At 46.8% G+C, this 26,414-nt stretch overlaps 1 protein-coding gene across 1 annotated transcript in view; it reads right to left on the bottom strand.

Moving 5' to 3' along the window:
• Positions 1-26,414, bottom strand: part of RPH3A (rabphilin 3A) — a 114,217-nt gene that overhangs the window by 32,481 nt on the left and 55,322 nt on the right. The window contains 2 exon segments of the mRNA XM_050749963.1: positions 1,138-1,267; positions 19,195-19,341. Coding sequence (XP_050605920.1) covers positions 1,138-1,267; positions 19,195-19,341 — 277 coding nt within the window.

Raw genomic sequence — 26,414 nt, 5'->3', positions numbered from 1 at the left:
AAGAACTTGCCTCCATTTCTCACACTTCCTTCCAAGAGCAAGGCCAGTTAGAACAAAACTCCAATTTGAGTCTTATTTCCAGTAACAAGAACTTGAGTCATTCCCAAGCACTGGATGAAGGAATTCTCTAAGTGTCCCTGTGGGATCTGAATTTTCATCATCCACACAGGGGAAATCACTGACATACTTTTTTCTAAAGACGAATGACCATATATCCATTTTGTGTCTTAATTTATTTCCTCTTTATTTCCAAAATGGACCTGACACAACCTAGACTATGACTAGAAGTTTAACTCCCCAAGGGGAAGAAAGTTATCTGAGAAAATGCCCCATGACTGTGTGATGGAATACTATATTTTTTATTGAATTTCCTGGAAGTTAAGACAATTAGGAAAACTTAATGGGTCATGAAATTCTCACTTTTGAGTTGACTGGCAAGTTTTTCAGAATACATAAACTCTTCCCAAGATTTCATTCTACATGTCAAATGTGACATCAAGCTGGAGATGATGACATTATAGATGTCTCCAGCTGGGTTGTTCAACTGAACTCTTGGAGTCCGGCAGACCCCAGGACAGTTGTATCTCTGCTCCCAAACTGTCAAGTGCAGACAGTTTAAGGAAAGGTTAGAGGGTCAACAGAGTTCAGAAAGACTCCCCTTTGAGAACAAATGCTTTGGAAGCTAAATGATTCTAACTTGGCTAAACAGAGGCTTTCTAAGTTTCTTGTATCATAACCCAGGATACGAGAAAACTGAAAGCATTCCACATACACGCAAGTATAAACATGTGCTTAGCATGCTCTTTAAACTGACACATAACTTGCTAAGGTATAACCAGGATAGCTGCAGTCTCAATCATAGCTCATGTCCTGCCACAGGCTCCCTAGTTCACCCTGGATGGACCTCAGCTCTAAGAGACAGAAGGATCAGAGTGGCTTCCAGGGAGGAACCAGGATCAGGGTTACCTTGGAAGACAGTAGGGCATGGAAGCATCGCAGAAAAAAACCATATCCTGGCAAGTGATCTTCAGGATCCAAGTTCCACCCCCCAACCCCAGTGACCCCTACAGCTGGAGCCTAGGACTTTTCCCTCTGCAGGTGCTGCACAGGGAAGAAGGGATAAGAGGATGATGGTACCTTCTTACAGTCCTCACATACTACACAGGCAGAGCCCAGCATCCCCAGCTGTTCTCCACACAGTATGCAGCGGTTCACCCCATCCCCAGCCACGTTCTTCCTCATGTTTTCCAGGCGGTCCACCAGGCGCCTGGAAGCAGAGACAAGGTAAATAAGGACCTTGTAGGACTGGGGACCACCAGCATACCCCACAGTGTCGGGTTTATGGTTTTCCCCCTCTTTGAGTCACACGCTCTTGTGCATCTGATGACAGTTGTAAACTCTTCCCCAGGAAAAGGCACATGCACATAAAATTCTGACACATTTTCAGAATACCAAAGACCCCCTCCCACACCCCTCAAAGTCCCATCTGTTCTACTGACTTTGGATTAAGAACCTTATCTAGTCCTTTCTATCTCCTGTCACCTCCTCCCAGAAACTGCCTTCTGAGTGCTAGATTTATTTAGATCTATTTATCTGTCTCCATGATGCCTTCACTTGGATGTCTTCACAGGCATCTCAAACTTATGCTTTCAAACTCAACTTTTCATCTTGTCTGCTCTCCATCCCCAGCTCCAGCAAACCTGCCTCCCAGTCTTGGGAAATGTCACCACCATCTACATACTTGCTCAAACCAGAAACCCTGTGGGGGCCTTCCTTGACCCCCTCGTCTCCTGACATTCAATGACCCAACCAAATTCTTGGGCCCCACCCCAGCCCAACTGAATTAGAAATTCTGCCCCGAAATTGTCAAGTGCAGACAGTTTAAAGAAAGGGTAGAGGGTGAACAGAACACAGGAAGGCTCCCCTTTGAAAACGAATGCCCTGGAAGCTAAACAATCATTCTAATTTGGCTGGATAGAGGTCCAGCAATCCGTATTTTATGAGTCCTCCAAGGTATCCTGATGCATGCTCAAGAATGGCTTTGAGAATCATTGCTCTAGTTACACTGATCTTTCAATTTCAGTTCTGTCTGCTTTAGCATCAGAGCACATTCAGTTCCTTGTGCCTGGAACAAACACACACATTTGTGATCTGTCTCTCTCTATTGCATACACACACACTTTTATATTTTCCCTGACTAGAGTGTCCTCAATTTTTTTTTTTTTTTTTTGAGACAGAGTCTCACTCTGTCGCCCAAGCTGGAGTGCAGTGGCATGATCTCGGCTCACTGCAACCTCTGCCTCCCCGGTTCAAGTAATTCTCCTGCCTCAGCCTCCCGAGTAGCTGGGACTACAGGCACACACGGCCACGCTGGGCTAATTTTTGTATTTTTAGTAGAGACGGAGTTTCACCATGTTGGTCAGGATGGTCTTGATCTCCTGACCTCGTGATCCGCCTGCCTCAGCCTCCCAAAGTGCTGGGATTACAGGCGTGAGCCACCACGCCTGGTCCAAGTGTCCTCATTCTTTAGAATAGCACTCCCTCTTGAGAGCCTCCTCAGACTACCAATTTTATCCACTCTACTAGCAACCTGGTACTTCCTCATAGCATTAGTTACCTTTGGAATTAACTACAGGGATTATCTGCATTACGTAATTAGCTGATTGTGAAACAATCTCTGGTTTGTTGCAGGGCTATGAGTTTCCCCGGGCCAGGCACCTTGTCTGTTCTGTTCCCTGCTGTGTGCCCAGTGCTGGATCAGTGCCTAGGCTGTAGTGAGGATTTGTATATGCTGGTTGAATCAATGAATGAATGAATAAGAGCAGCTCACTCCCCACATGTGTATCTAGCAAAAGTAAGCGCCTTGAGTGTCAAGCCATGCATAATAACAGCTTACAATTCAGTGGTACTCACTATATGCTTAGCATGGCATGAAGTGCATTGCCACCCACCTCCAGGAGGGAGGCACTACTATTTATGCCATTTTACAGGTGAAGAAAGTGGCACAAGGAAGCTAAATGACTTACCCAAGGTCACACAGCTAGGAAGTGGCAGAGCCAAAACTAGAACCCATAACTGGACTTGGTGGCTCATGCCTGTAATCCCAACACTTTGGGAGGTCAAGTTGGGTGGATCACCTGAGGCCAGGAGTTCGAGACCAGGCTGACCAACATGGTGAAACCCCATATCTACTAAAAATACAAAAAAATTAGCTGGGTGTGGTGGTGTGCATCTGTAGTCCGAGCTACTCAAGAGGCTGAGGCAGGAGAACCACTTGGACCTAGGAGGCGGAGGTTGCAGTGAGCTGAGATGGCACCACTGCACTCCAGCCTGGGTGACAGAGCGAGACTCTGTCTCAAACAACAACAACAATAAAAAGCCCCCTAGAACCCATGTCTCATATGCATGACCCCAGCACTTTTTAAAGTTTAATGTGTACGCGGATGACACGGGGATCTGTTAAAATGCAGATTCTGAAATACCAGGTCTGAGGTGGGGCCTGAGGTGCTACATTTCTAGAAAGCTCCCAGGTGGTGCCACATGATGCCACTGGTTTCAGACCACACACTGAATGACGACTGTGGCATCCTGTTTCCACTTCGGCGTTTTTTTGTGGGGGGAGGGGGTCACTTCCTACCAGCTTGAAGCCATCTCCTTGCCCATCCCTCAAATGAGGACTCCTTCTAGACACACAGCCAGTGAACCCAGATAGAGCTGGACCCCACCCACCCCTCCATGGGCTGGGTCCCAGCTGTGTACATACATGGCAGGGGAGAGCCGATGGGAGGGACGGGGGCGACACAGCACCCAGAGGGCCCCTGGTAGCCCTGCCTGGCAGGCACTTAATGCTGACTCTCCCCACGGCCCTCATTGCTCTTGCCACACCCTCAAAGTGCTCCGAGTTACAATGCCATAAATAGCAGCTTCTCCCTTTGTGTTCCATTCGAGAGAGGTACTGCCCTGCCCAATGAACAGGCAAAGGCAGCCTGCAGGCTCTGGAGCCTCCGCTGTGACCCAGATTGCACAGAACCACTTGAGGAGGCACGATGCGCAGAGCTGAAGGCAGCACGCTCTTCTCGATTCTTCCTCATTTTCCCCCCAGCCACCCCATCTTCCCTAAAAGTTATTTCTACAGGATGATGGGAGTGGGCAGGAACCAGGAACAAGCTCCCAGTCCATGGTCTCAGAACTCCTGTAATAACAGTAGCTGGTGTTTACTGAGCACTTACTATGGGCCAGGCACAGACTTTTATTTAAATTTTATTTCCTCATTTTATTTATGTAGTGTTACTATTATTTTTAGAGATAGGGCCTTGCTGTGTCACCCAGGCCAGAGTGCAATGGTGTGATCACAGCTTACTGCAGCACTAACCTCCTGACTTCAAGTAGTCCTCCTGCCTCAGCCTCCCAAGTAGCTGAGCTGGGACTACAGGCATGCACCACCATGCCTGGCTAATTTTTTTTTTTTTGACTGAGTCTCACTCTGTGGCCCAGGCTGGAGTGCAGGGGTATGATCTCGCATGCCTGGCTAATAAAAAAATTTTTTTTGTAGAGATGGGGTCTCACTATGTTGCTTAGGCTGGTCTCAAACTCATGGCCTCAAATGATCCTCTTGCCTTGGCTTCCCAAAGCATTGGGATTACGGATGTGAGCCCTCCACAGGGATTTTCTTAATGACTCCTCCCAGTCACACTAGAAGCTGAGGATTACTTTTGTTTCCATTTACTACATGAGAAAACTGAGACACAGAAAGGTTAAGTGGTTTATGCCAGTTACGCAGCTAAGAAGTGGTGAAAGCTGGGACTCAGACCCAGAGTCGGCTCCCAAGTCCCTGTTCTTAGCTGCTACACCATGCTGCTGTGCACACAGCCATGTGCCATGTAGAGCCATGGGGATCGCCTTGAACAGGCCAACCTCCACCCTGCTCGATTTCCCTGCCTTTCCCTCACCAAAGGCCCCTCAATCATTAGTAAGCACCAAGCTGCACATATGCAGTTACCCTGGCGGGTTCCAGCCCGTCCACCTCTCACTGCCCGAGGTTGGGACAAGATACCCAACCAATGCTCCATCACTGTGTTTCTCTAAAGAACCCTCAACATGCGGCTGACAAATCTTGATTTTAGCCTGGGCTTTTGCCTCTTTGGACTTGTTTCCTCATCTGGAAAATAGGAGGCATTGGGTGGCATAGGTGGTTGTCAAACTGTGCTTCATGGTACCCCGAGGGTTTCATAGAGCCAGTTCAGGGGCCAACCTCTGTGGCAGCATGGTGAGAGAGAATTTGAGGGGTTACCACACCTCATTCCATACAGAGCATGTCTGCATTGATCTCTTTTGTTTGTTTGGGCTGTTGAATTAGATTTCCTTTAGAAAGTTGGTTCCAGGGTTTTAAAAAAACAGTTTGAAGTTGACTAGAGCTGTTAAACGTCAGGATGCCTTTCAATGCCATAGAACTATAAAATTTTATGAGACAATGAAGTGGGCTCATGGAGGCAGGGGATGGCAGTTGCATGGGGACATTTTTCTTATACACAGTTGCTCCCAACTATTTTCACCTTCATCAACTGCCTTAGTCAGAAAATAGATTGTGTTCTTCTCACTCTACCATTGGGGTCTCAGAGCACAGAAAGAGTGGGCCGCTAGCCTGGGTCACTCAGCCACAGCTAGAATCTGGTTCTCTGCTTCAGTCAATCATCTTTGCTTTCCATGAATCCCCACAGCCTCCTGCCTTAAGTCAAGCTTTGCCAAAGCAGCTCAGGAAGAGGGCGTGAGACAAATCCAATTCTAAACCGCATTGTGCTTTAAGGAAACTTAAAAGGGTTTTCTGCCTCTTCCTGGAAAATGAAGGCTGTGGACTTGCCTGTCACTTGCAAACCCACACTGCAGCCTCCCCACCTAGTGCCTGTTCCTTTCACCATTAACTCCTGGATGCCAAAAGGCCTCATGAACACACGTTATTCAGGGAGTGTCTCATTATCTCCTATCAGCAGCAGCAAATGGCACAGAAATGCAACAGAACCAAGATTATTACTCAAATGTCTCAGCTGAGGGACCCTCATTATCCATGAATTTAGTACAGATCAATAAAGAGGATGCATGTGAGGTGGGAACACGCAAATCCTCCTTCTCCCTCAGAAGATCAGGAATGAGCAGGGAGCTTCCTGCAGCCTGCCTGTTAGGGCACCCTGCTGCCTCAAATGCTGCAGCCACAAAATGGAAGACCCCAACAACCTAAGACTTTAAACTAGGGAATAAAACTTTGCAAGAAGCCAAGTCAAAATTGGGTCATGGTGGACCATGTGTCACAAGTGGGTCTTTATCCTGGTGATAAAACATTTCAGCATCTTCACCCCAGAAGAAAGATGTTTTTACCAGTCTTGGCAGGGAAGCCCTAGATGTGTAAGGGAGACGCTGTCTACCCTCACTGCATGTCAATCAGCCAGCGTTAAGAAAAACACCAGTGCCCGGCCCTGACTCTAAACCTTCTCAGCTATGGATCTAATTCTGCCTGGATATCAGTATTTAAGCATGAAGTCCTGTTGAGAGCCACTGTGTGGGGGAAATATTACCAAAATGTATGGTATATCTAGATCATCTGGGGAGAATGTTCAATATTCAGAGAATAATTCTATGGTGTTGGAGGAGGCCTAGCAACCTGCATTTTAAAGCAGCTCCCTGTTTGAGTCTGCTGGTGAATTCCTGGCTACACTTTAAGAAATACGAAAGGAGGTGGTGAAGCATATCCCATGGAGATACGTTCTTCTTGCTGTGTTAAGTGGGAAAAAAACAAAAACCCAGAGTGCAGGATTGTGAACAGGGTGTGAGTTTGGGTTTGAAACGTGCTCATCTGAACATCTCCATTGTGTGCACTCAAATATGTATATATACATCATGAAGGAAACACATCAAGATATTCACAGCGATTATCACCAGGTAATGAGGGGTTATGGATAATTTTCACTTCCCTCTTTAATGCACCCAACTCGCTGGACTCCTCCTCTATACTCTCTTGACTTTCTTAAAATGAGCATGTATTACTTTTACATCAGAGAAGAAAGTGCATTTTTGAAGATGGAGATCATGTGGCCAATGGTTAAAAGACATGGGTTTGAATCCTACCTCTTTTCCAGTCAATGACCTTGAGAAAACCTCTTCTAATAAAAGAGGTTAGAAGAGCTGCAGCTCAAGTTTCCTCTCATGTGCAGCATTCTGAAATCTCAGATCCTGAGAGAGAAACACTGAGATTTCTCCTTCTTTTTTTTTGAAATGGAAGGACCCTTGATGACTAAGAGTAGACCTTGTCTGCATTGGCTGCCTGGTGTTATTTGCCTGCCTGGTTTTGTTTACCTATCTAATGTCTCCATCCCTTTCTCTCACATGAAGTGCCCAATTAGCTGAACCCTGTAAGTGGCTGACACTCACTACTATGTCTTTACATGCCTGATTAACTTTACGATGACTACTCACACCTGGCATCCTGAGAACATCCATCACCAGGCTAGGTGCTTAAGGTGAGCTGTTGGTTACTCAGTGAAGTCGGGCGGGCACATCCCAATTCCCAGGATGCTCTCAGAGGCACCAGGAGTATGTAGGAGTATGTCCCCTCCTCTGGGCACCAATGGATGGCCTCTGGAGGTGGTGGGAAGCAGTTTCCCAACTTGGTCTGGCCTTGCCATCCCAATGGAGGCAGACGGGCTATTCATTCACTTGACAAACATTTATAGAGCACCTACTATGTGCCTAGTAGACAGTGAGGATGCAACGGTAGCAAAACAACAAGATCACTGCCCTCATGGAGCTGGTGTTCAAGTGAGAGATCGGACATTGTTTAAAAAATCACGTGGCTGGGTGCAGTGACTCACGCCTGTAATCCCAGCACTTTGGGAGGCCGAGGCGGGTGTATCACGTCAGGAGATCAAGACCATCCTGGCTAACATGGTGAAACCCTGTCTCTACTAAAGATACAAAAAAAAAAAAGAAAATTAGCCGGGTGTGGTGGCAGGCGCCTGTACTCCCAGCTACTTGGGAGGCTGAGGCAGGAGAATGGCGTGAACCCGGGAGGCAGGGCTTGCAGTGAGCCAAGACTGCGCCACTGCACTCCAGCCTGGACGACAGAGCAAGACTCCGTCTCAAAAAAAAAAAAAAAATCACGTAAATTGCTATAATCATCATAAGTCCCCTGAAGGACAAGTATGAGCAGCTTTGAGAACTCACAAGAGAGAGACAGGAACAGTCAGGACGGGTCCTCAGAGAAACCAAGGAATAGCATATGCGAAGGAAGTGAGAGGTGCTCAGCATGGCTGGGAGGCTGAATGGTGGGAGATGAGGCTGGAGAGATGGCAGGGACCACTCCATGCAGGGTCTTTTATTGAAGAGTGATGGGACAGCATGTAAGGGCTTTCAGTGGAGGAGACTCAACTTCCCACCCCGCCTTTTTTTTTTTTTTTTCTTTTTTTTGAGACAGGGTCTGGCTCTGTCACCCGGGCTGGAGTGCAGTGGCTTGATCATAGCTCACTGCAGCCTCAAACTCCTGGGCTCAAGGAATCTTCCCACCTCAGCCTTTCAAGTAGCTGTGACTATAGGTGTGTGCCACTATGTCTGGCTATTATTTTTTATTTTTTATAGAGATGAGGTCTAACTATATTGCTTAGGCTCGTCTTGAATTCCTGGGCTCAATCAAGCAATCTTCCCACCAAAGCCTCCCAAAGTGCTGGGATTACAGGTATTAGATACCACGCCCAGCCCCATTTAGAGACAACACTTGAACAAATGAATGGAGCCCTTGAGAGGCTTGGTGCAGTGAGAGTTTCAGATGCTGCAGCTGTTCCAGGTAGAATGAAGCAGGCAGGTTTCTGGTCTTTCTCCACACATGGAGCTGAGCAGGTCCTTTGAAACTACAAGGTTGGTCCAAATGGGTCTAACTCAATGGTGGTAAAAGAGCATATCAGAAGGAGGGCCACAAAATGTCACTGCATGCCAGCAGGTTTCAAGGAATCACTCGCTGTATTAGCTTTCTGTGGCTGCTGGAACGAACTATCACAACTTAGGGGTTTAGACCATATACATTTATCTTAGCAGCTCTAGAGGTCAAGGCTAAAGTCGAGGCATTGACAGGGCTTCATTCCTTCTGGAGGCTCTAGGAGAGCATCTGTTCCCAGGCCTTTTCCAGTTTCTAGAAGTCAGCTGCATTCTTTGGCTCATGGCCCCTTCCTCCATTTTCAAAACCAGCAGTAGGGCATCTTTTAATCTCTCCGTGACTCTGATCTTCCTGTTCCCTCTCACGGGAAACCCTTGTGATGACATGGGGTCCACCTGGATAATCCAGGATAATCTCCCCATCTCAAGATTCACAACTATCACATCTGCAAAGACCCTTTTGCCACTGGAGGTAACATACGCACAAGCTCCAGGGATTGGAATGTGGACATTTTGGGGGAGGCCATTGTTTTGCCTGCCACACCCACATTTTTGCCCCATCAAGTCACCCAGAGCGTGATTTGGGTCTGAATCCAACTTTAGCCCTCCTCTGCAGAACAATTCCTCCCTGACTGGCTGTCGATGTCAGACAAGTCAAGTTTTTGACTCTGTGAGGTTCCAATTGCTTTCTTCAGGTATTTACATGCAGCCCCAAGAAAGCGTAGACTCCCTATACACAGGCACGCCAACACAGACACAGACACACACACACCCCTGCAGACGTGCACACTTTCAGGATTTAGTAGTAGGAAGCAGTTATGATGCAGCGGTTGGGGTGCCAATTCTGGAGTGAGCTTGCCTGGCCCCATATCTGGACTTCGCCACTTCCTAGCTCTGTGACCCCAGGAAAGCTACTTAACCTTTCTGAGCTTCAATTTCTTTATCTGTAAATTAGGGAAAACAAAGCCCTTACCTCTTAGGATTGTTGCAAAGGTAAAATGAGATAGTTTTTTTTAGTTTGTAAAATGCTCGGAACATGGTAACGATTCAGTAATGGTTGCTGCTAATCATTTATTCTGGAAATTTGTGGGTTTTATACATCCCTGTACTCACATTTTTTCTGGGTATCCAGGATGCTATCATCTGCCTGTGAAATCTGTCTTTCTAAAGCGTTTAAAGGGGCTGCATTGATTAGAAATTTATAGGACTCAAGTGCCTATCTCCAAACACACACACACACACACACACACACAGATGACACATGCACCCACACATATACACCCACAGGCATGCCTGTAGAGGCACATGTACATACGGCTATGAGCGTGCATGCACATACACACACACACGCACATGTATGATTAGAACCTACATGCAAGAATACACTTTTACATGGTCTGTACACACTGTGCTCTTGTAGAGAGATCAGATCCAATCAGCTGCCTTCTTCAAGTAAGGTCATAAGCCCAGTGGAGGACCAACCTCTGCTTATTTCTGATGATGCTCAACCTCCCACAAAAAGTGACCTCAGAAACTGACCTCAGAAACATTCAAGTAACTGCTTTTGAACTTTCCTGTACTGCTGCAACATCTTGATGAATGTTGAGGAAAAGGTTAATGGATGTACAATTGTGCCAGAAAGTAGGCTTCATGTGGTGTGCAGCAGAGCCTGGGAAAGACGCCCTGCACCCTGCTTTCCCCAGTGTGATGGGTCTATGTGCCAATCTCTGAATCAGCAGAGGAAACGGCTAAAAGCTGGGGTTCCACCAACTCATGGGATGGAGCCAGAGCAGCTGCCTTTAGAAGCAGTGGTTGACCACGATTTCACCATTCAGAAAAACGCAGCAAAGTGGGAGAATGGGTACGATGTCATGTTGTCCTTCTCTATCTTTCTCTGATCTTTGCCTATTTCTCTGTCTCTCTCTGTCTCTCTCTCTCTCACACACACACACACCCCTCCCACACCACACCATCAATTCTAGAATCCCTGCTCGCTCTTCACCTCACCCTAATTGCCAAGTAGGGGGTATTACTGTTGAGTTTATTAAAGTTGGCACTTTCTGAAGTCAAAATTGGACCATCTGCTGTGAATGGGGAAATGGCTGCTCTGATGGGGGCTGGCCTGAGGCTGTAATGCCAGGGTCTCTCAGGAATCTGTCCTTAAATGACTGAGCTGCTCCATCAGGAAGCCACACGCTGGCGTGCAGGGCGTGTGCATTTCAGACTCATTAATTCTCCCTGTTGTTTGTTACTGTCACCACCTGGGGAGCCCTAGATCTCAGTCTCCTTGAGGGATTGATGAATGGGATTCCTGCCTGGGCCTCGGCACTTTGGGGAAAGAGGTCACCTCGGTTCAGAGTTGGAGACGAGGGAGCCAAGAAAGACCACTGGAGGGCTCAGCTGGGCTAGTGCAGTCCATGCTGGGCAAGGTGCTGTGTCATGACAAACCCAGGAACAGCAATAGTTGTGGTTGCTGTTTCTGAGTGTTTACTGTGCCAGGTGCTGTGCTAAGTACTCTGTATGCATTGTTTTCCTTAAGCCATCAACAATCTGGGAGAGAAGCTCTATTATTCACTCCCATTTTACAGATGGGGAAACTAAGGCACACAGAGGGGAACTCACTTGCCCAAGTGTACACAGCTCAAGAGTGGAAGAACTGGATCTGGAAGTTAGGTCCAGCTGCCCAGATGCTAGAACGACATCTTTGTTTCATGTCAGTGCTTTGGTTGGGGTTCTTTCTGACCCCTCTCCCTGCTCTTTCCTGTCATGAAAAATAGAGTTGGGAAAATGTGGTGCTGAGGCCTGAAGGGGCCAAGGGTCACTGTGGTAAAGAGGAATGAACTGTTCAACTGAATGAAGAAACATATGAAACGATCAATTAACTTCGATAAATGTTTGAGATACCCTGTAATTACTTCTCTGAATCCCCAAAATCGTCCATCAATTGCCTTTCCCACCTGTACTCCCCAAAACCAATAGGATAAAGTGGAAAGACAAATTCAAGTTCAAAGTCTGGTTTGGCCACATAAAGGCTGTGTGCCTCTGGGCAAGTGGCTTAACTTCGCTGAGCTTTGGTTTACTCAGCTGTAAAGCAGAGATGATTGTCTGTCTCTCAGCGAAGACATTATGAGGATTAAAGGAAATATATGATATTTGAAAGTTCCTAGCACAGGGCTTGGAGATAAATGTTTGTTCCTCTATGGAATAGCAGAATAGGAGCCCAATCCTGGAGCCAGCCAGCCTGGATTTATAATCCCAGTCCCACCACTTATTAAGTGTGTGACTCTGGGCAATCTGCTAAACCTCTCTGTTCTTCAGTTTCCTCATCTGTGAAATGGGAATGATTGTAATATATTCTATTGCATAGGATTCCTGTGAAGATTACAAAAATGAATCTACATAAAGCTCTGAGCACAGTGCTGGCACATGATGCCAATAAAAGCGGTTTCTTATGATTATTTTGCTAGAAGTTGAGTATGACTGCAAGAAAAATCGCAGTCCATTTCATCTCCCATTCCTTCTCCACCAACAAAAGGGCTAGAGCAGTGGTTCTCAACAGGGGTGACTTTGCCCCTCGGGGGCATTGAGCAGTGTCTGGAGACATTTTTAGTTGTCGCAACTGGGTAGGGAGTTAAACCAGGCATCTTAGTGGGTAGAGACCAGAGATGCTGCTGAATGGTCTACAATGCAAAAAACAGCCCCCACACAAAGGATTATCTGCCCCCAAACATAAATAATGCTGAACTTGAGAAGTCCTGGGCTAGAGAGATTTGAAGACTACCCCGTCCAACTTCCCATTTTACAGATGAGGTCAGGGAGGCCATGAGAGAGGCTGTAAGGGTAAAGTGATTTGATAAGCATCTTAGTTGGGTTTATGGTTCACTGAGTATACATTATTCATTCAACATGTATTTGTTCTCTCTTTTATGGCAGGCATAGAGCTAATTAAGGAATCCAGAAAACTCCAGAAAACTTCTATTTTGATCTTTTTTTTTTTTTTTTTTTTTTTTTTTTTTTTAAGACAGTCTTGCTCTGTTGCCCAGGCTGGAGTGCAGTGGTATGATCTAGGTGGCTCACTGAGACCTCTGCCTCCCGGGCTAAAGCAATTCTGCTGCCTCAGCCTCCCAAGTAAAAAAATCTTTGCTTTTGTATGAAAAAAGAAAAATTCCCCAAATGTCTTGATTGGGTCAAGTTACTTTCCTAAATGTGTTGCACGTCTTTTCTTTCTTTCTTTTTTCTTTTTTTTTTTTTTTTTTTGAGACAGAGTCTCGCTCTGTCACCGAGGCTGGAGTGCAGTGTCACGATCTCGGCTCACTGCTACCTCTGCCTCCTGAGTTAAATGATTCTCATGCCTCAGCCTCCCGGGTAGCTGGAATTACAGGCATGCGCCACCACACTCAGCTAATTTTTGTATTTTCAGTAGAGATGGGATTTCACCATGTTGGCCAGACTGGTCTCAAACTCCTGGCCTCAATTGATACCCCCGCCTCAGCCTCCCAAAGTGCTGGGATTACAGGCATGAGCTACTATGCCCAACCGTATTTTCATCTTATACAAACAGATTCTATAACATGTTAGGGCTAGCTGGACATTGGAAAAAGCACTGGTCCAATCCCTGAGAAAACTGAGGTACTACTCAATAATTCCCAACACTGGGGGGTTCAGAGTTCCCCCAGACTTGATGAAATCTATGTTTCTTGAGAAAAAAATGTACATAGACACATACGTAAATATGTTGATATTATCAGAATGCCCACAAGTCCCTGATCCCATCCATAGAAGGTTTAAGACTTTAGGTTTAAATGTGGGAGAGGAGTCCTCCTTTAGAAAGAGGAGAGTATGACCTGGCTTATGGTCGGCTTGTCAAGCCATAGGACAGATGTCTGCCTAATTAGATATAGCAAGTTCCAGGCATCATTATTCACTTCTCCCTCTGTCCATATTTTGGAAAAAATATGTGCCAAAAACACAGGGGAAGGTGGAATCAAGATGGGAAGGTGATAGGGGTGCGACAGATCCTGTCAACAACAAGTCCCTCTGACTTCCTCCTCCATCACGGCGTCTGGATGCCAAGGTTAATGACAAATCCTAATTACTTTTTTGGGCCCATCTGTTTAAGGAAGCTCCCCTCGAATGGAATCCACCCAGCTGCCAGTCCCTTCACAGGCAAGGTATATGAGCAAATGCCTTTGAGAGGCTCTGGACGGAGAGAAACAGAATAAGGATAAAGAGGGCCTTACCAATGTCAGGGAGAGAGGTGGAAATGCAAACCAATTTTGGAGGCAAATGTCTAATTCCAAACTTAATACATTCTAAAAGTCTTGTGAGTAACCTAGGTGTGGCTTTGCAACTAACAACGAGGCCCTTTTATGCTCAGGAGAAGTACTCAGCAGCCACGTGTGTCTAGCCTGGCACCTCTGACCACTGCTGATAGGATGAGGGGCGGGCATCTAGGGCGAGCTAGGTCAATCAGAGTTCCTTCCCTGGGAATTTGGGATTGAGACTAAGAGCTATAAAAACTGGGAGGCTCTAGCTAGCATGGCTATATTTTCTAATATGTGGGATGAGAAGTAGGCCTTTCATGAGGCTAGGCTGTGTTCTTGTCCTCAGATCCCTGGAGATATGTATGAACCCTTATATTAAACTTCTCTTTCTGCATAGTGAGATAAAGATAGCCACCAGTAATGCCTTCCTCCTCTGCATGCACATGACAGTTATCACATAAGGAGATAGGATCTATTTCCTGTTCTCAATAGAAAGTGATACCTGCCAGTTCCAGACCTCACTGTTAAGAGACCGGGCAACACCTATCTTTGTTCCCTTGGGATCCAACTGCCATGTAAAGGATCTCAGGCCAGACTAATGAATAAGGAAGGATGAAATGCAAAGAGATGGGCTACCTGAAGAGTACCAAGGTACAGACAGGGGAGTAAAGCTTTATTGTACCTTCCAGCCTGGCCCAACCACCGGCTGAATGCAGCTGAGTGAGCAAACCCAGCCCATGTCCCCTGGAACAGAAAACCTGCCTAGCAGAGCTCTATCTGAATCCTTAACCCATAAAATCATGAAAAATAATACACTGTTTTGCTCTAAGCCACAAAGTTTTGGGTGGTTTGTTATATTGCAATAGATGACTGAAACAACCTAGCTGGAATTAGTTTCCTTTCTTGTAAGCAAAGTGTCCTAACTAATATAGAAAGTCTGTAGCAGTCGGGCATGCAAAATAAACTCTGAAATCCCACTTGGCACTTATATAAGAAATGTGGGGGCAAAATGAGGTTGGTTAATGAGTTTCTCTTCTGGCCATCCTCTCTCCCTCCTGGGATGCTGAAGAGAACAGAGCTGGGTTGTGAGCTAAGTGGTGAGTGAAGATTTAGATTCCTCCTGGCAGAAGCACATGAGCTCCATGGAATGAAGCGGCTCTGGGTTGCTGTGCATGGCCTGGGGCTCCCTGGGGCAGCTAACTCTTGCAAAACTGCCCCAGGGAGGCAATGCTTCCTGGAAAGCCTGAGGGCATTTCTCTCCTGGAACTCTCAGAACCACAGCAGCATGCAGACTAGCCCTGGCAGCTTTGGAAGGTACGGACAGGTTAATAAGAGCTGGAAATAATCATTGGGCCAGCACAGAAAGGGTTTCAGCTTCCAGTTCTCAAAATGTCCCCTCCAAACCTGAGTAATTAAAATTTCCATGCTCTGCAGAGCCTAGGAATTTGGGAACACATCTTCAGGAAAAACATCTGAGACATTTAAGAGCATAGTTCCGAGAGTCAGCCAAATAGGGATGTGTACCTTGCCTGCATATGACCTTGGGCAAATAACCTAAGTTGGCTGAGCTTCAGTTTCCTCACCTGCAAAATGGGGATAATAATAGCTTACTTGACAGGGTTGAGAGGAGCAGTTAATGAGTTAATTCAAATGAAGTTTTTAGACATGGCACATAGTAAGTGCTTAATAAATGACACCCATCATGATGATTATTTATCATGCTTATTAACAGTGATTTCGTAACTCTCCCAGACAGCTTTCACTCAGGTAATAAAAAAGAACATTTAGCATCATGGGGCTGATGTCCAGACCCAGTAAGGGACAGAGCTACATCGGAAATTTTAACATAGAAGGAGCTCATTTACTCTGAGAGGTACAGCCAACAATAGGGTGTGAGGCCCCTCACCAGACACCCCCAAAATACTGTAGAGTCTGCGCAGAAAGAATCCTGAGAAAGAGACTGAGTCATTTGATGGATGGGGAAACTGAGATTCCTAGAGCTCACTAACTGAGATCCTCATGTTCTGCAGTGGGAGCCCCAGTTAGCACCCCCATTTTCAGTTTGGCTCCATGTCTGATGTTTCACTTGGCTTTCATCTGACTCCTCTCTGATCCCTTCCCAGGGAAGTGTGGGTGGAACAGTAATCAGGGCAGGTTTGAGCTTAGAAGACACAAATAGCATTGGGTTTGCCTCTGGCGATGCTACCAGCAAGGGCTGGCTGCAGGCAGGGCGCTGTGGAACAACCACAGCCAGAATCTTCCGGGACTGTCCTCCCCACTCTGGGAAGCCAGGCAGAAAACACACTGTCTCAGCAAAGGGACATTCTGTCACCAAAGACTTGGCCCAAGCTCCCCTGGAAGCCTCTCAAATCTCCTTCAGGGGAAGCCAGGGGCTGCTAGAGTTTCAGGACTTGCCAAACAGGAGTCTCAGGGCAGACTTCTAGAACAAAGGCTTCGGCTAGTGTCAACAGTGAGCTTTCTCTTAAAAAAAACAAACAAACCTTACAATTAAATAATTGCCACTATTTATTAAGCATGTACTTTGTACAAGGCACCATAATAATCCTTTGCATGCTAATTAAATACTCGCCCAGATGTATGTGATAATGTTATCCCCATTTTGCAGATGAGAAAACTGAGGCACAGGGAGGTAAAGTGGCTTATCTAAGGGCACACAGCGGGTAAGTGGCAGAACTGGAATTTGGATCGAGGTCTCCCTGACTTGGCAACCCCAGTTCTTAACCACAATGCTCTGCCACCATGTCACCAGGTTGGTAGGGAGAATACAGCAGGACATTGAAGATAAAACAGGGACCCCATTTACCCTGTTCTATATCATTTAAGCTGGGATCTGCTCAGTCCACAAAGACCTGCTTAACCTGACCCCCAGAGGCAGCCCAGTGGCCATGTTGATACAACAGGGCTTGGCATGCCTGGCTGCAGTTGATTGGACAAGGGATAGTATCTGACATAAGACAGTCAGAGTACTTTCCCTGGGAATTTGGACCCTGGATAAGACTATAAACCCCCAAGCCTCTTGGCCACAGGCAATGTAGAAAGAAGTTAGGAGACAGCCTCATCTTCCATGTTCATTCATTCACTCACAAATATTTTGCTGTGCACCTGTTATACACCAGGCTTTGGGAATACAGCAGTGAATAAAACCAGCAAAAATATCTATCCTTAGGAATCTTAATCTGGTGGGGAGAGACATACAATAGTTAAAGAAAATATGTGAAATATAAAATGTGATAGCTGGTGATAAGTGCCACGCAAGAAAAAGGTTGAGCAGAGTTCTTGTTTTCACTGTTTACCTTTAACATACATACATTTCCTTCCCTCATGACTGAGGCCCATCATTGTATGAAGACACACACATATGCACACACACACATGCACACACATACATGCACATGTGCACACACACATGCACATACACGCACACACGCATGCATACATGCATACACACACGCACACACACTGCCAGCCTGGAGAACTTTCCACTCCTGAAATATCTTTTAAAAAGCAAAGCAAAATAAAAACCTAACCCCATCAGCAAGCCTCTCAGACCCATCTGCTTGGTGACCACCTGAGGAGGCTGACAGAGGGTCAAGTGTGAAGCTGACACATCCTGTGACACATCCTGAGGTTTGTTTGTCACTTGTCAACAACACCTCTGATTTCCCCAGCCTGCCCTAAGTGCAATTATCTGGATCGAATCAAAGGCACCCACTTCCTACATCCCCAGAGCATCATTTTCCATCCAAGAACCTCGTTAACCCCTGGCTGAGGGTCTGGATAGGGAGATCAGTGGGCACCTCAGTGCCCAAATCTGTTGTAAGCAGTTGGCAATGGCTGCCCCCGGCAGGAGGGCTTGGGGAGGGGCACAGGGTGGTGGTGGTGTCCCAGCATCCTGCCTTCCCATTTCCTGTTTGATATTTGGATCTAGGAAGACTACTCCAAAGGCCTCTCTGTATCCCGGCAGCCAAAGTCTCCATTTATACCAAAAGCTCCCCAAACACATACCCTCATCCCTTCTCTAAGTTATTCTCCCTCCCTGATGATGCCCCACACGTTCCCCAGTCCCCCAGCTCCAGCCCACACCCATGGCACTCCTTGCTCTCTGGTATTGTCCCTGCTCATTGATTTTGTCACTCTCTTCCACTCATCACACATCCTTCTTATAAGCCTTGCTTCTCTCCCAAACATGTTTTCATTATCCCCTCCCTCTGAGCCCCACTTTCCCCTCCTTCCTACCATTTATCAAACACATAGTGCCACCAGAGCCTGGGTCAGGAACTGTGCATGCATCATCTCAATGCTTACAAGAGTCTTATAGGATAATTACTGTTATTTCCCCCATTCTGCCAGTGAGCAAACTGGGGCTCAGAGAGGTTAAGCAACTTGCCCAAGATCCACAGTAGGCAAGTAGGGAGCTGGCATGGGACCCCGGGTTCTTGGAGTCCGGACCCATCAGGTTAACCTCTGCTTCCTCACTCACATGCTGTCTGACCCTTATAGGACTGGTTTCTCCAATTGTCTTATATAACTAATTTCAAACATGCTCTCTCTTTTACACACTCTTTTTTACCTACTCTCTGTCCTCCTAACCTTGCCTTCAGCTGTACCTTCTGACACCCACATGGCTCTCATTTCTAGAACACATCCCTATGCAGCTGTGATTAGCTGAGACACCTCATGCTCACACCCACCCCACTTCTTGAAGCCTCCAATGACATCTCCCCTTTCCCTATCACAATACCCCTCCCCCTGCCCCTTCTTCAATGCACCCTCAGGCAAGAAACTCCTCACTCACAGCCCACTCTCTCCTCTAGTCCCTTTTCTCTTCTCCCAATTCTCCCACCTCATGCAACAAAGATCCCACGTCTGCCAGTGGGGAAGTCGGAGGGGGTGCAGGGAGGTGGCCCCATAAGTCACAAATGGCAAAGCCCAGAGGCAGCCCAGCACACCCTCCTGCCTTAGCGGCTCTGGGGTGAATGGGAAGTGTGAGCCTCACCCGATTCGCTCCTGCTCCATCTCTTCCATTTTCTCAGCTCGAGCAATCACCCTGTTGATGATTTCTTTCTCCTCATCGGTCAGCTCTTCCTGCTTCCTCTGCCTGTCAGGCTGACCACTGGGGTGGACGGACCAGCCTGCCTGGAGCCTGAAAAGAAATTTGGGAAGGTGTGATGGTGGAGGAAAAATAGTAGTTCAAATTCCTGCTAGGAAACTCACTGCCTGGGAAACTGTGAGCAAAAGGATTATAGCTCTCAGGGCCTCAGTCTGCTCCTCTGTGCAATGGGACACACATACTTCCCTCTTAGGCTTCTGATGAGTTTATTTTGCTTATATGCTTAGTACACAGTAGACACTCCATGACATTGTCAAGCAAGCTCATGGAAACCTGGAGAGTAAAGATATTTCAGAAAAGATTCTAGAACAGTAGACTTCTGTCAGCCTGACAGGCAGAGTCTGAAGCCCTGGGTCCCAGGTTGACCACAGCATCTGCCTGGCAGAGAGATGGCTTTTGGGGGCCACAGAGTGTTTTAAAATAAGTTTAAACTGGTTGCCAACTAGGTTGTAAAAATCTCTTGGATTCACATAAATGTCTAGATTTCCAGCCTCAAAGGCTCTTGTAACATTTTGGGTTCTATCTTGTGTTCTTTTTGCCTTTTCTTATCTTTTTAAGCGAACACTGACATAACATCTATTGGTGTCCACATTACCTAATTATCTCTCACACATGCCCACTGTGTGCCCGCATCAGCTTATTATCTCTCATGCAAGTCCCCCGTGTGCCTGCATTACCTCATTTAATCCTCACATCACCCCTACAAGGCAGGGGCTGTTCGTGTTCTTATTTCCTGGTGAGGAGGCTGAGGCAAGGGGAAATTAGAACACTTGCCCAAGGTTGTGTGGCTGACAAGTGGCAGCAGCAGGATTCAGACCCGAGCATCCTGCATATTTACCCTCCACGAGATGGAAAGAATGGGACCTGTGCCTGGCAGTGGTTCAGAGAATCGGAGGCTGCTGGGAGCAGAGTTAAGGCTGTGGTCTATGACAAATTAGTATCCTCTCCACTAACACCATGGTCTACGCCCCAAGGTTCTGAGGTGTATCACTGGAGCGGAAGGCAGGGTTGAACACTGCTAGAAATTCTTGTCCCTATGAGGGAAAAAAATCAGGAACTCTGAATCCTCAGGAGCCAGCCCTGCATTAGCCGCCAGCCTTGGTCCCTTCTGCTATCCTAACCACAGCAGCAGGCATGAAATTGCCTTTTGACATTGGAGGCTGGAAATTAAAAGCCCATCTTCCTCCCTCCTCCCCCTCTTCTGCCATCCCCCCACCTTAGCTAGCTTGCTCTGAAGAGCAGAGAAGGAAGAGTTTGAAGGAAAAGGGAAGCAGATGTCTTGGGGCAAGTCTTGTTTCCAGAAAGGGAAGGAGGACGTGGCCTGGGGAAATTCTGCTGGAAACACACCTTGCCTTCCCACGTGTGGCCTTGGATGGGACACCTCTGGGATGAGCACATGCTAACACTGCTCAAAACCCCTTGCTCAGAACTCTCCAGTGGTGTCTCATTGACTTAGAATAAAACCCAGAACTAGGCAGAAGTGATGGCTGCACAACATTGTGAAGATACTGAATGCCACTGAATTGTATGCTTTACAGTGATTACTTTTATGGTATGTGAATTTTACCTAAATAAAATAAAATCCAGACTTCTTGCTTATTCTGCAAAGTCCTACCTGGTCTGTCCTTTACCTATCCCTCTGTCCTCATTGCCCCTTGCTCCCCCTGGTCACTAGGCTCCAGCCGCACTGGCCTCTCTGCTCAATCTTAAACACCCAAGTCTTCTTTTTGTCTCAGGTCCTTTGTACTTGCTGTTCCCCCTGCCAGGACACTTATCTCCCTGGATCTTCCCTCTCATCATCCTGGTCTCAGAGAGGCTGTCTTTGATCGCTCATTGCCCTGGTTCACTTTCTCCATTGCACCCGTCTCTAGCTGAAGTTATCTTTCAAATTTTTTCTTGTTATATATTTATAACCCCTTTATCTCCCACCAGAACATAGATTACAGGATGGCATGGAGCTTGTCTGGCCCTGGTTCTCTATTGTGTCCATGGCATTTAGATCATTCTCTGACAGCAAGTACATAAAAAGAGGTTTTGAATAAGACCTGGTCCCTGGAGGCCAAAGGAGATGTTAAATGCCTAATTATACAGGTGACATGCAGGGAGACTGAAGCAATGGAGGTTACTCATCCTAGAGATTGGGCAGAACTTCTTGAGGAAGTGAGGAGAATTCATTGTGATCCTGGTGAAGATGAAGCTTCAGGGCCCCCTGTTTGCACAGGCACCTCCTGAGGCCCTAGGATGGGCCCTAGCAATGGTCATGTGATTAGGAAAGTTTGCAGAAGCAAGGTGGTTTTCTCTTTTTGATCTTGAAGAGGGCCCCTTAAGTACATAAGCTTTGGGCCCCACAAAGCTATGGCTGACTTCTGCTGAGACCTCAAAGATAAGCTGAAGGGGTGATGGAAGGTAGGGGAGAGATGGAGTCTGGCAAAGGGCACCAAACTTTCTTTGCAAAAGCTGGAGTAGAGCAAGCAGGCAGCATGCTGGAGGGAAAGAAGACCAGTATGATGACCAGCCTCTAGGATGGTCCCCAGAGGTCCCTGCCTCCTGTTATTCATACTCTCCTGTGTGTGGTTCCCTCCCATGCTGAATCAAGGCTGATCCAGTGTGACCAACTAAATACAGTGGAAGTGATGCTGTGTGGCTTCCAAACCATAAAAGACACTGAAGCATCCACCATGGCCAGCCACCTTGTTGTGAGGACACTTAAACAGCTCCGTGGAGAGGCCCACTTGGAGGGGAACTGAGGCCCCCAGCCAACAGCTAGTACCAAACTGCCAGCTATGTGAGTGGCTCCTCGATCCCCTATGAAGCCTTCAGATAACTGCTGCCCCAGGTGACATGTCTGCAGCTGTACGAATGACCTTGTGCCAGGGCTGCCCAGCCAAGCCACCGTCCAATTCCTACTCACAGAAACTGTGAGGGATAATCAATGGTTTCTGTAATTTTAAGCCACTTTTTTGAGATGATTTGTTATCAGATAACTAGGAAACCCAGCCCAGCAGGAGGATAGAGATAGACTGGTAGCACCCACCCCACAGTGTCTGGATTCATGTTCTATTGCTGCATGACACATTCTTACAAATGTAGGGGCTTAAACTAACACACATTTATTTTCTCATAGTTTCTGGGGGTCAGGAGTCTGGGCTTGGCTTAACCGGGTCTTCTGCTCCGGATTTCACAAGGATGCAATCATGGTATGGGCTGGGCTGTGTTCTCATCTGGAGGCTTGAGAGGGGAAGAATTAGCTTCTAAGCAAAAATTCATTGGCAGAATTAATTTGCTCGCAGCTGTATGACCCAGGGCCATGGCCTTTTGTTGGCTGTTGAGAGAGTCCCTACCCCAGGTCCTAGAGGCTGCCTACATTTCCTAATCATGTGGACCTCTCTGATCCCATTGTGTGGGCCACTTCCTTCATCAAGTCCACAAGGAGAATCTCTAGCGCCTGTCACCCGAGACAGTCTTATATAACATAATGTGATCCCAAGAGTGACAGCTCATCCCCTTTGCTGTATTCTATAGGCTAGAAGCAAGGCTCAGGTCCTGCCCACACTCGGGGTCAGGGCATTACACAAAGGCATGAACACCAAGAGGTGGGGATCACTTTGAAGTCTGCCTGCTGTGGCATTCCTGGCAGATATCCTTTCATCCTTGCTTGAATGCCTCCTATGATGGAGGCCTCACTCTCTTTATGCAGAGTCTGTGCCATGCTATTGGGAAGATCTTCCATTTGGTGTGCCAATGCCCCTCAGCCTGCTGTTTCTTCCCATTACTTTTAAAGGATACAGTGGACTCCTGTATAATGAAGATCACCTACCCTTCCCAAAGAGCCCCAGTCATAACGGAATTCAGCCACTCCCAAGTCTCATCAGTTTTCCATGGAAATGGACACTTCACCTGCCCCTATTCTCCCTTATTTGCCGCCGCATCTCTTCCTGGATTTCTCTGTTGATCCTCCTTTATTTTCTGCCATTACAAAGCAGCTCAGTGACCAAAACTGAACACATGTGAGATTCTAGGCCTAGTCCCCAGTGAAGACCCTCCAAGGACATATTCCTGCAGCTCACAATCTGGTCAGGAGCCAGCCTGACCTGAAGTCAATGGCTCACACCCCACCACCACACCATTGCCAGTGTTATTGTGCACAGGAAATGCAAGCATCTGAACACACGTGGCTCCAGAGACATAAGCAGGGCTGGGGGTCCCCGAGAGGCCCTGCCTAGGATAATTGCCTCCATCTGCAGACTGCAGATGAGCAGCCCTGCGGGAGGCTGCTGGCACCTTTCCAAACCCTTCCCCCATCCTCTGCTCCAGAACACGTAGTTGACAAACAGCTCATCGTGTTTGAAAATGTCGCCGATTGGTCTCAGTGGGAATCTGCAAGCCTCCTGTGGATTTTCATGTTTTAATTCCAGAAGCAAACAGACAGAAACAAGATCAGTTTTTCAGACCAAAGCTTTTGCTCTCAGGGGACAGAATGGGCTTGTCTAGATCTTCCTGAGTCGAGGAGCGATGTGAGCACAAGGTCGTCAAGAATCGGGTCCTTGGGATAAGACCCTTGTCAAGGGCTTCTGGACACAGGATGGCAGCTCTGTGTCCTTAAGACCAGAGCCAGAGTCCAGCGTTGGGATCTTGTTAAAGACCGAAGCCAGAGACCAAAGTATTGTTCCCCTTGGACAAGTTAGAGAATTGTATCCAATCCAGAAAATACCCAGCGGGCCTACTATGTGCTAATTTGAACCCTTGTTGACTTGGCAGAGTTAATGAGTGGAATCCTGGGTCTGACACTTGTTGGCAGTATGTGCTGGGCCTCTGCTCTGCTCTGAACCTGTTTCCTGGTCTGTTCATTGAGAATGTTAATAGGGCATGCATCACAGGGTCCTTGGGAAGATTAAATATAAAAGTGCATGCCAAGTGCCCAGGAAACAGCAGCCCTTGCTATTGTGACCATCCTCTTAATCTACCAGGATGCCCTAACTTTTTAGTGAGGGATGAATTGCACCGGGAACTTTGCAAGCAAACTGAGATGTGCTCCACAGTTTCGTGGGACTGCCTCTCCAGATGAGTGCTGGCATTTTTCACAGCAACTCATTAGCTAGCTGCTGGCAGCGTAGCCCTTCAACCTAAGCAGACCTGGCGGCTGCCTACAATGACAGCCCTGGCTGCTATGAAGATACAGTAACCTAAGAGAGGGGATGCAGGAGTAGGCTTTGGGGTCATAGAGCTCCGATTTCTTTTCTGGCACTGCCCTGCCTGGATGTGCAACCGTAGGAACAAGTTACATAGCATCTCTGAGTCTTAGTTTCCTCATCTGTTAAAGGGAATACATACTAGTGAGCTCATCAAGCTCATATGAGGGTCAACTAGACCATGCATAAAAAGTGTTTAGCGTAGATCCTAGGACTTGGTAAATGCTCCAAAATGGTGAACTTGTGTTTTCTTTTTCTTCTTATTAAATATTTTTGGTATGAAACTGTGTCTCAAATCCTTGCCACAGTGGCAATTCAGTGAAAAATTACCTAACAGCACTGCACATATAGTGGGCACTGAATCTGAATGAAAGAAAGAATGAATAAATAGAATGTTTTGATAGGGAGGAGTAGGGAAGACAGATGGGAAGACAATGACCCAGGGCGGGAAGAAACCGATGGAATGAAACAAAACGTGCAGCCTGGATCACTGACTGGCATTTGAAATCATTAAGCTCTTTGACATCTTAAAGCCATGGTAGTAGGAGTGTCCAAATCAATTCCTTGCCCATCTGCACAAACATGAGCCTAGTTGATTTAGCTATTCAGGAGAGAGAGACAGAGAGACAGAGAGAGAGAGAGAGAGAGAGAGAGAGAGAGAGAGAGAGATAGGCGAGAGACCAACTAACCTAGCTGACTTTAAGTGGCAGGAATGAATGCTGGAGAAAATGAACTTTCAGAAACACCCTTCCTGGACCAATCCTTCCTGCAGCTCCCAGATTTCCTTTCTCAATCGGATACACTAACCCCAGACCAGAATCTACTGAGATATTAGGATGCAATGGAAAACAAAGCAAAACAAAACAAAACAAATCAAACTCGAACTTTAGATTCAGAACAATCTGCATTCAAACCCTGGCACTGTGTGACTTAGGGGAAAGTATTTTATCCCTCTGGACTCTAATCTCCATCTGTCAAATGGAGTTAATAATAATATTTATGTCATAGGGTTTACATTTACTGTCTTGTTGAATTTTTGCAATACCTTTGAGGTAAACATTATTCTCCTCTCGAGTATACCAAGGTTCAGAGAGGTTAATCACTTGCCTAAGGCTGCACAGCTTGAAGTAGCAAAGCCAACTCCAGGGGGGATGTCCTGTGCTCTGAGCCACCATGCTATCCTGCCTTTCTAAAAGGCAGCCAGATGGTCCAATCTCACGTTCTATCTCCCAGGCCATAGTCAACTCTTCCAGACCCCCTGCCCCCCTCATCTTAATTATTCGTGGCTCTTCAGTTTAGAGGAAGCTTGAATCTCAGGAACTTTTGACTGTTGGTTCCAAATATCTTTTTTGTATATTTTTTTCCAATGAGGTGTTTTTTGTTTTGTTTTGTTTTGTTTTGTTTTTAAGAGACAAGGTCTTGTTATGTTGTCCATGCTGGATTTGAGCTCCTGAGCTTAAGCAATCCTCCCACCTCAGCCTTCCAAGTAGCTGGGACTAGAGGTGTGCATCACCACATGAAGCTTAATAGGGCTTCATTCTGAGCATCACAGTAGATTGGTCTAATTAGGGGAATGTAAAGTATAGAGACACAAAGAGCCCATCACTGGCTTAAAATGCTGATGGTATGTGTGATGTGAATGGGGATGGAAACAAGCACGTTCCCCCAGATCATGAAGAACTTGGGGGCTCTCTAGGGCCTGTCTACCACTAGCTAATCTGAAAAGAACAATGTGCCACGTCCTGGCTGCAGGAAGAAATGCTCAGAGCTGCCTTTGAGGTGGAAGCAGTGAATTGGTTGTATGCCCCTACCCAAAGTACACCTATTATTTTAGAAGGCACTTTACTGCCCACTCTAGAACCTAAACACCTTTACTGGGAAAAGATAACATAAACCCTATCTGGGTACTGGTCTGAA

Source organism: Macaca thibetana, chromosome 11 (genome assembly GCF_024542745.1).
Source record: "Macaca thibetana thibetana isolate TM-01 chromosome 11, ASM2454274v1, whole genome shotgun sequence".
In the NCBI taxonomy this organism is placed as follows: domain Eukaryota; kingdom Metazoa; phylum Chordata; class Mammalia; order Primates; family Cercopithecidae; genus Macaca; species Macaca thibetana.
This window is presented reverse-complemented; position numbering and strand designations above follow the sequence as displayed.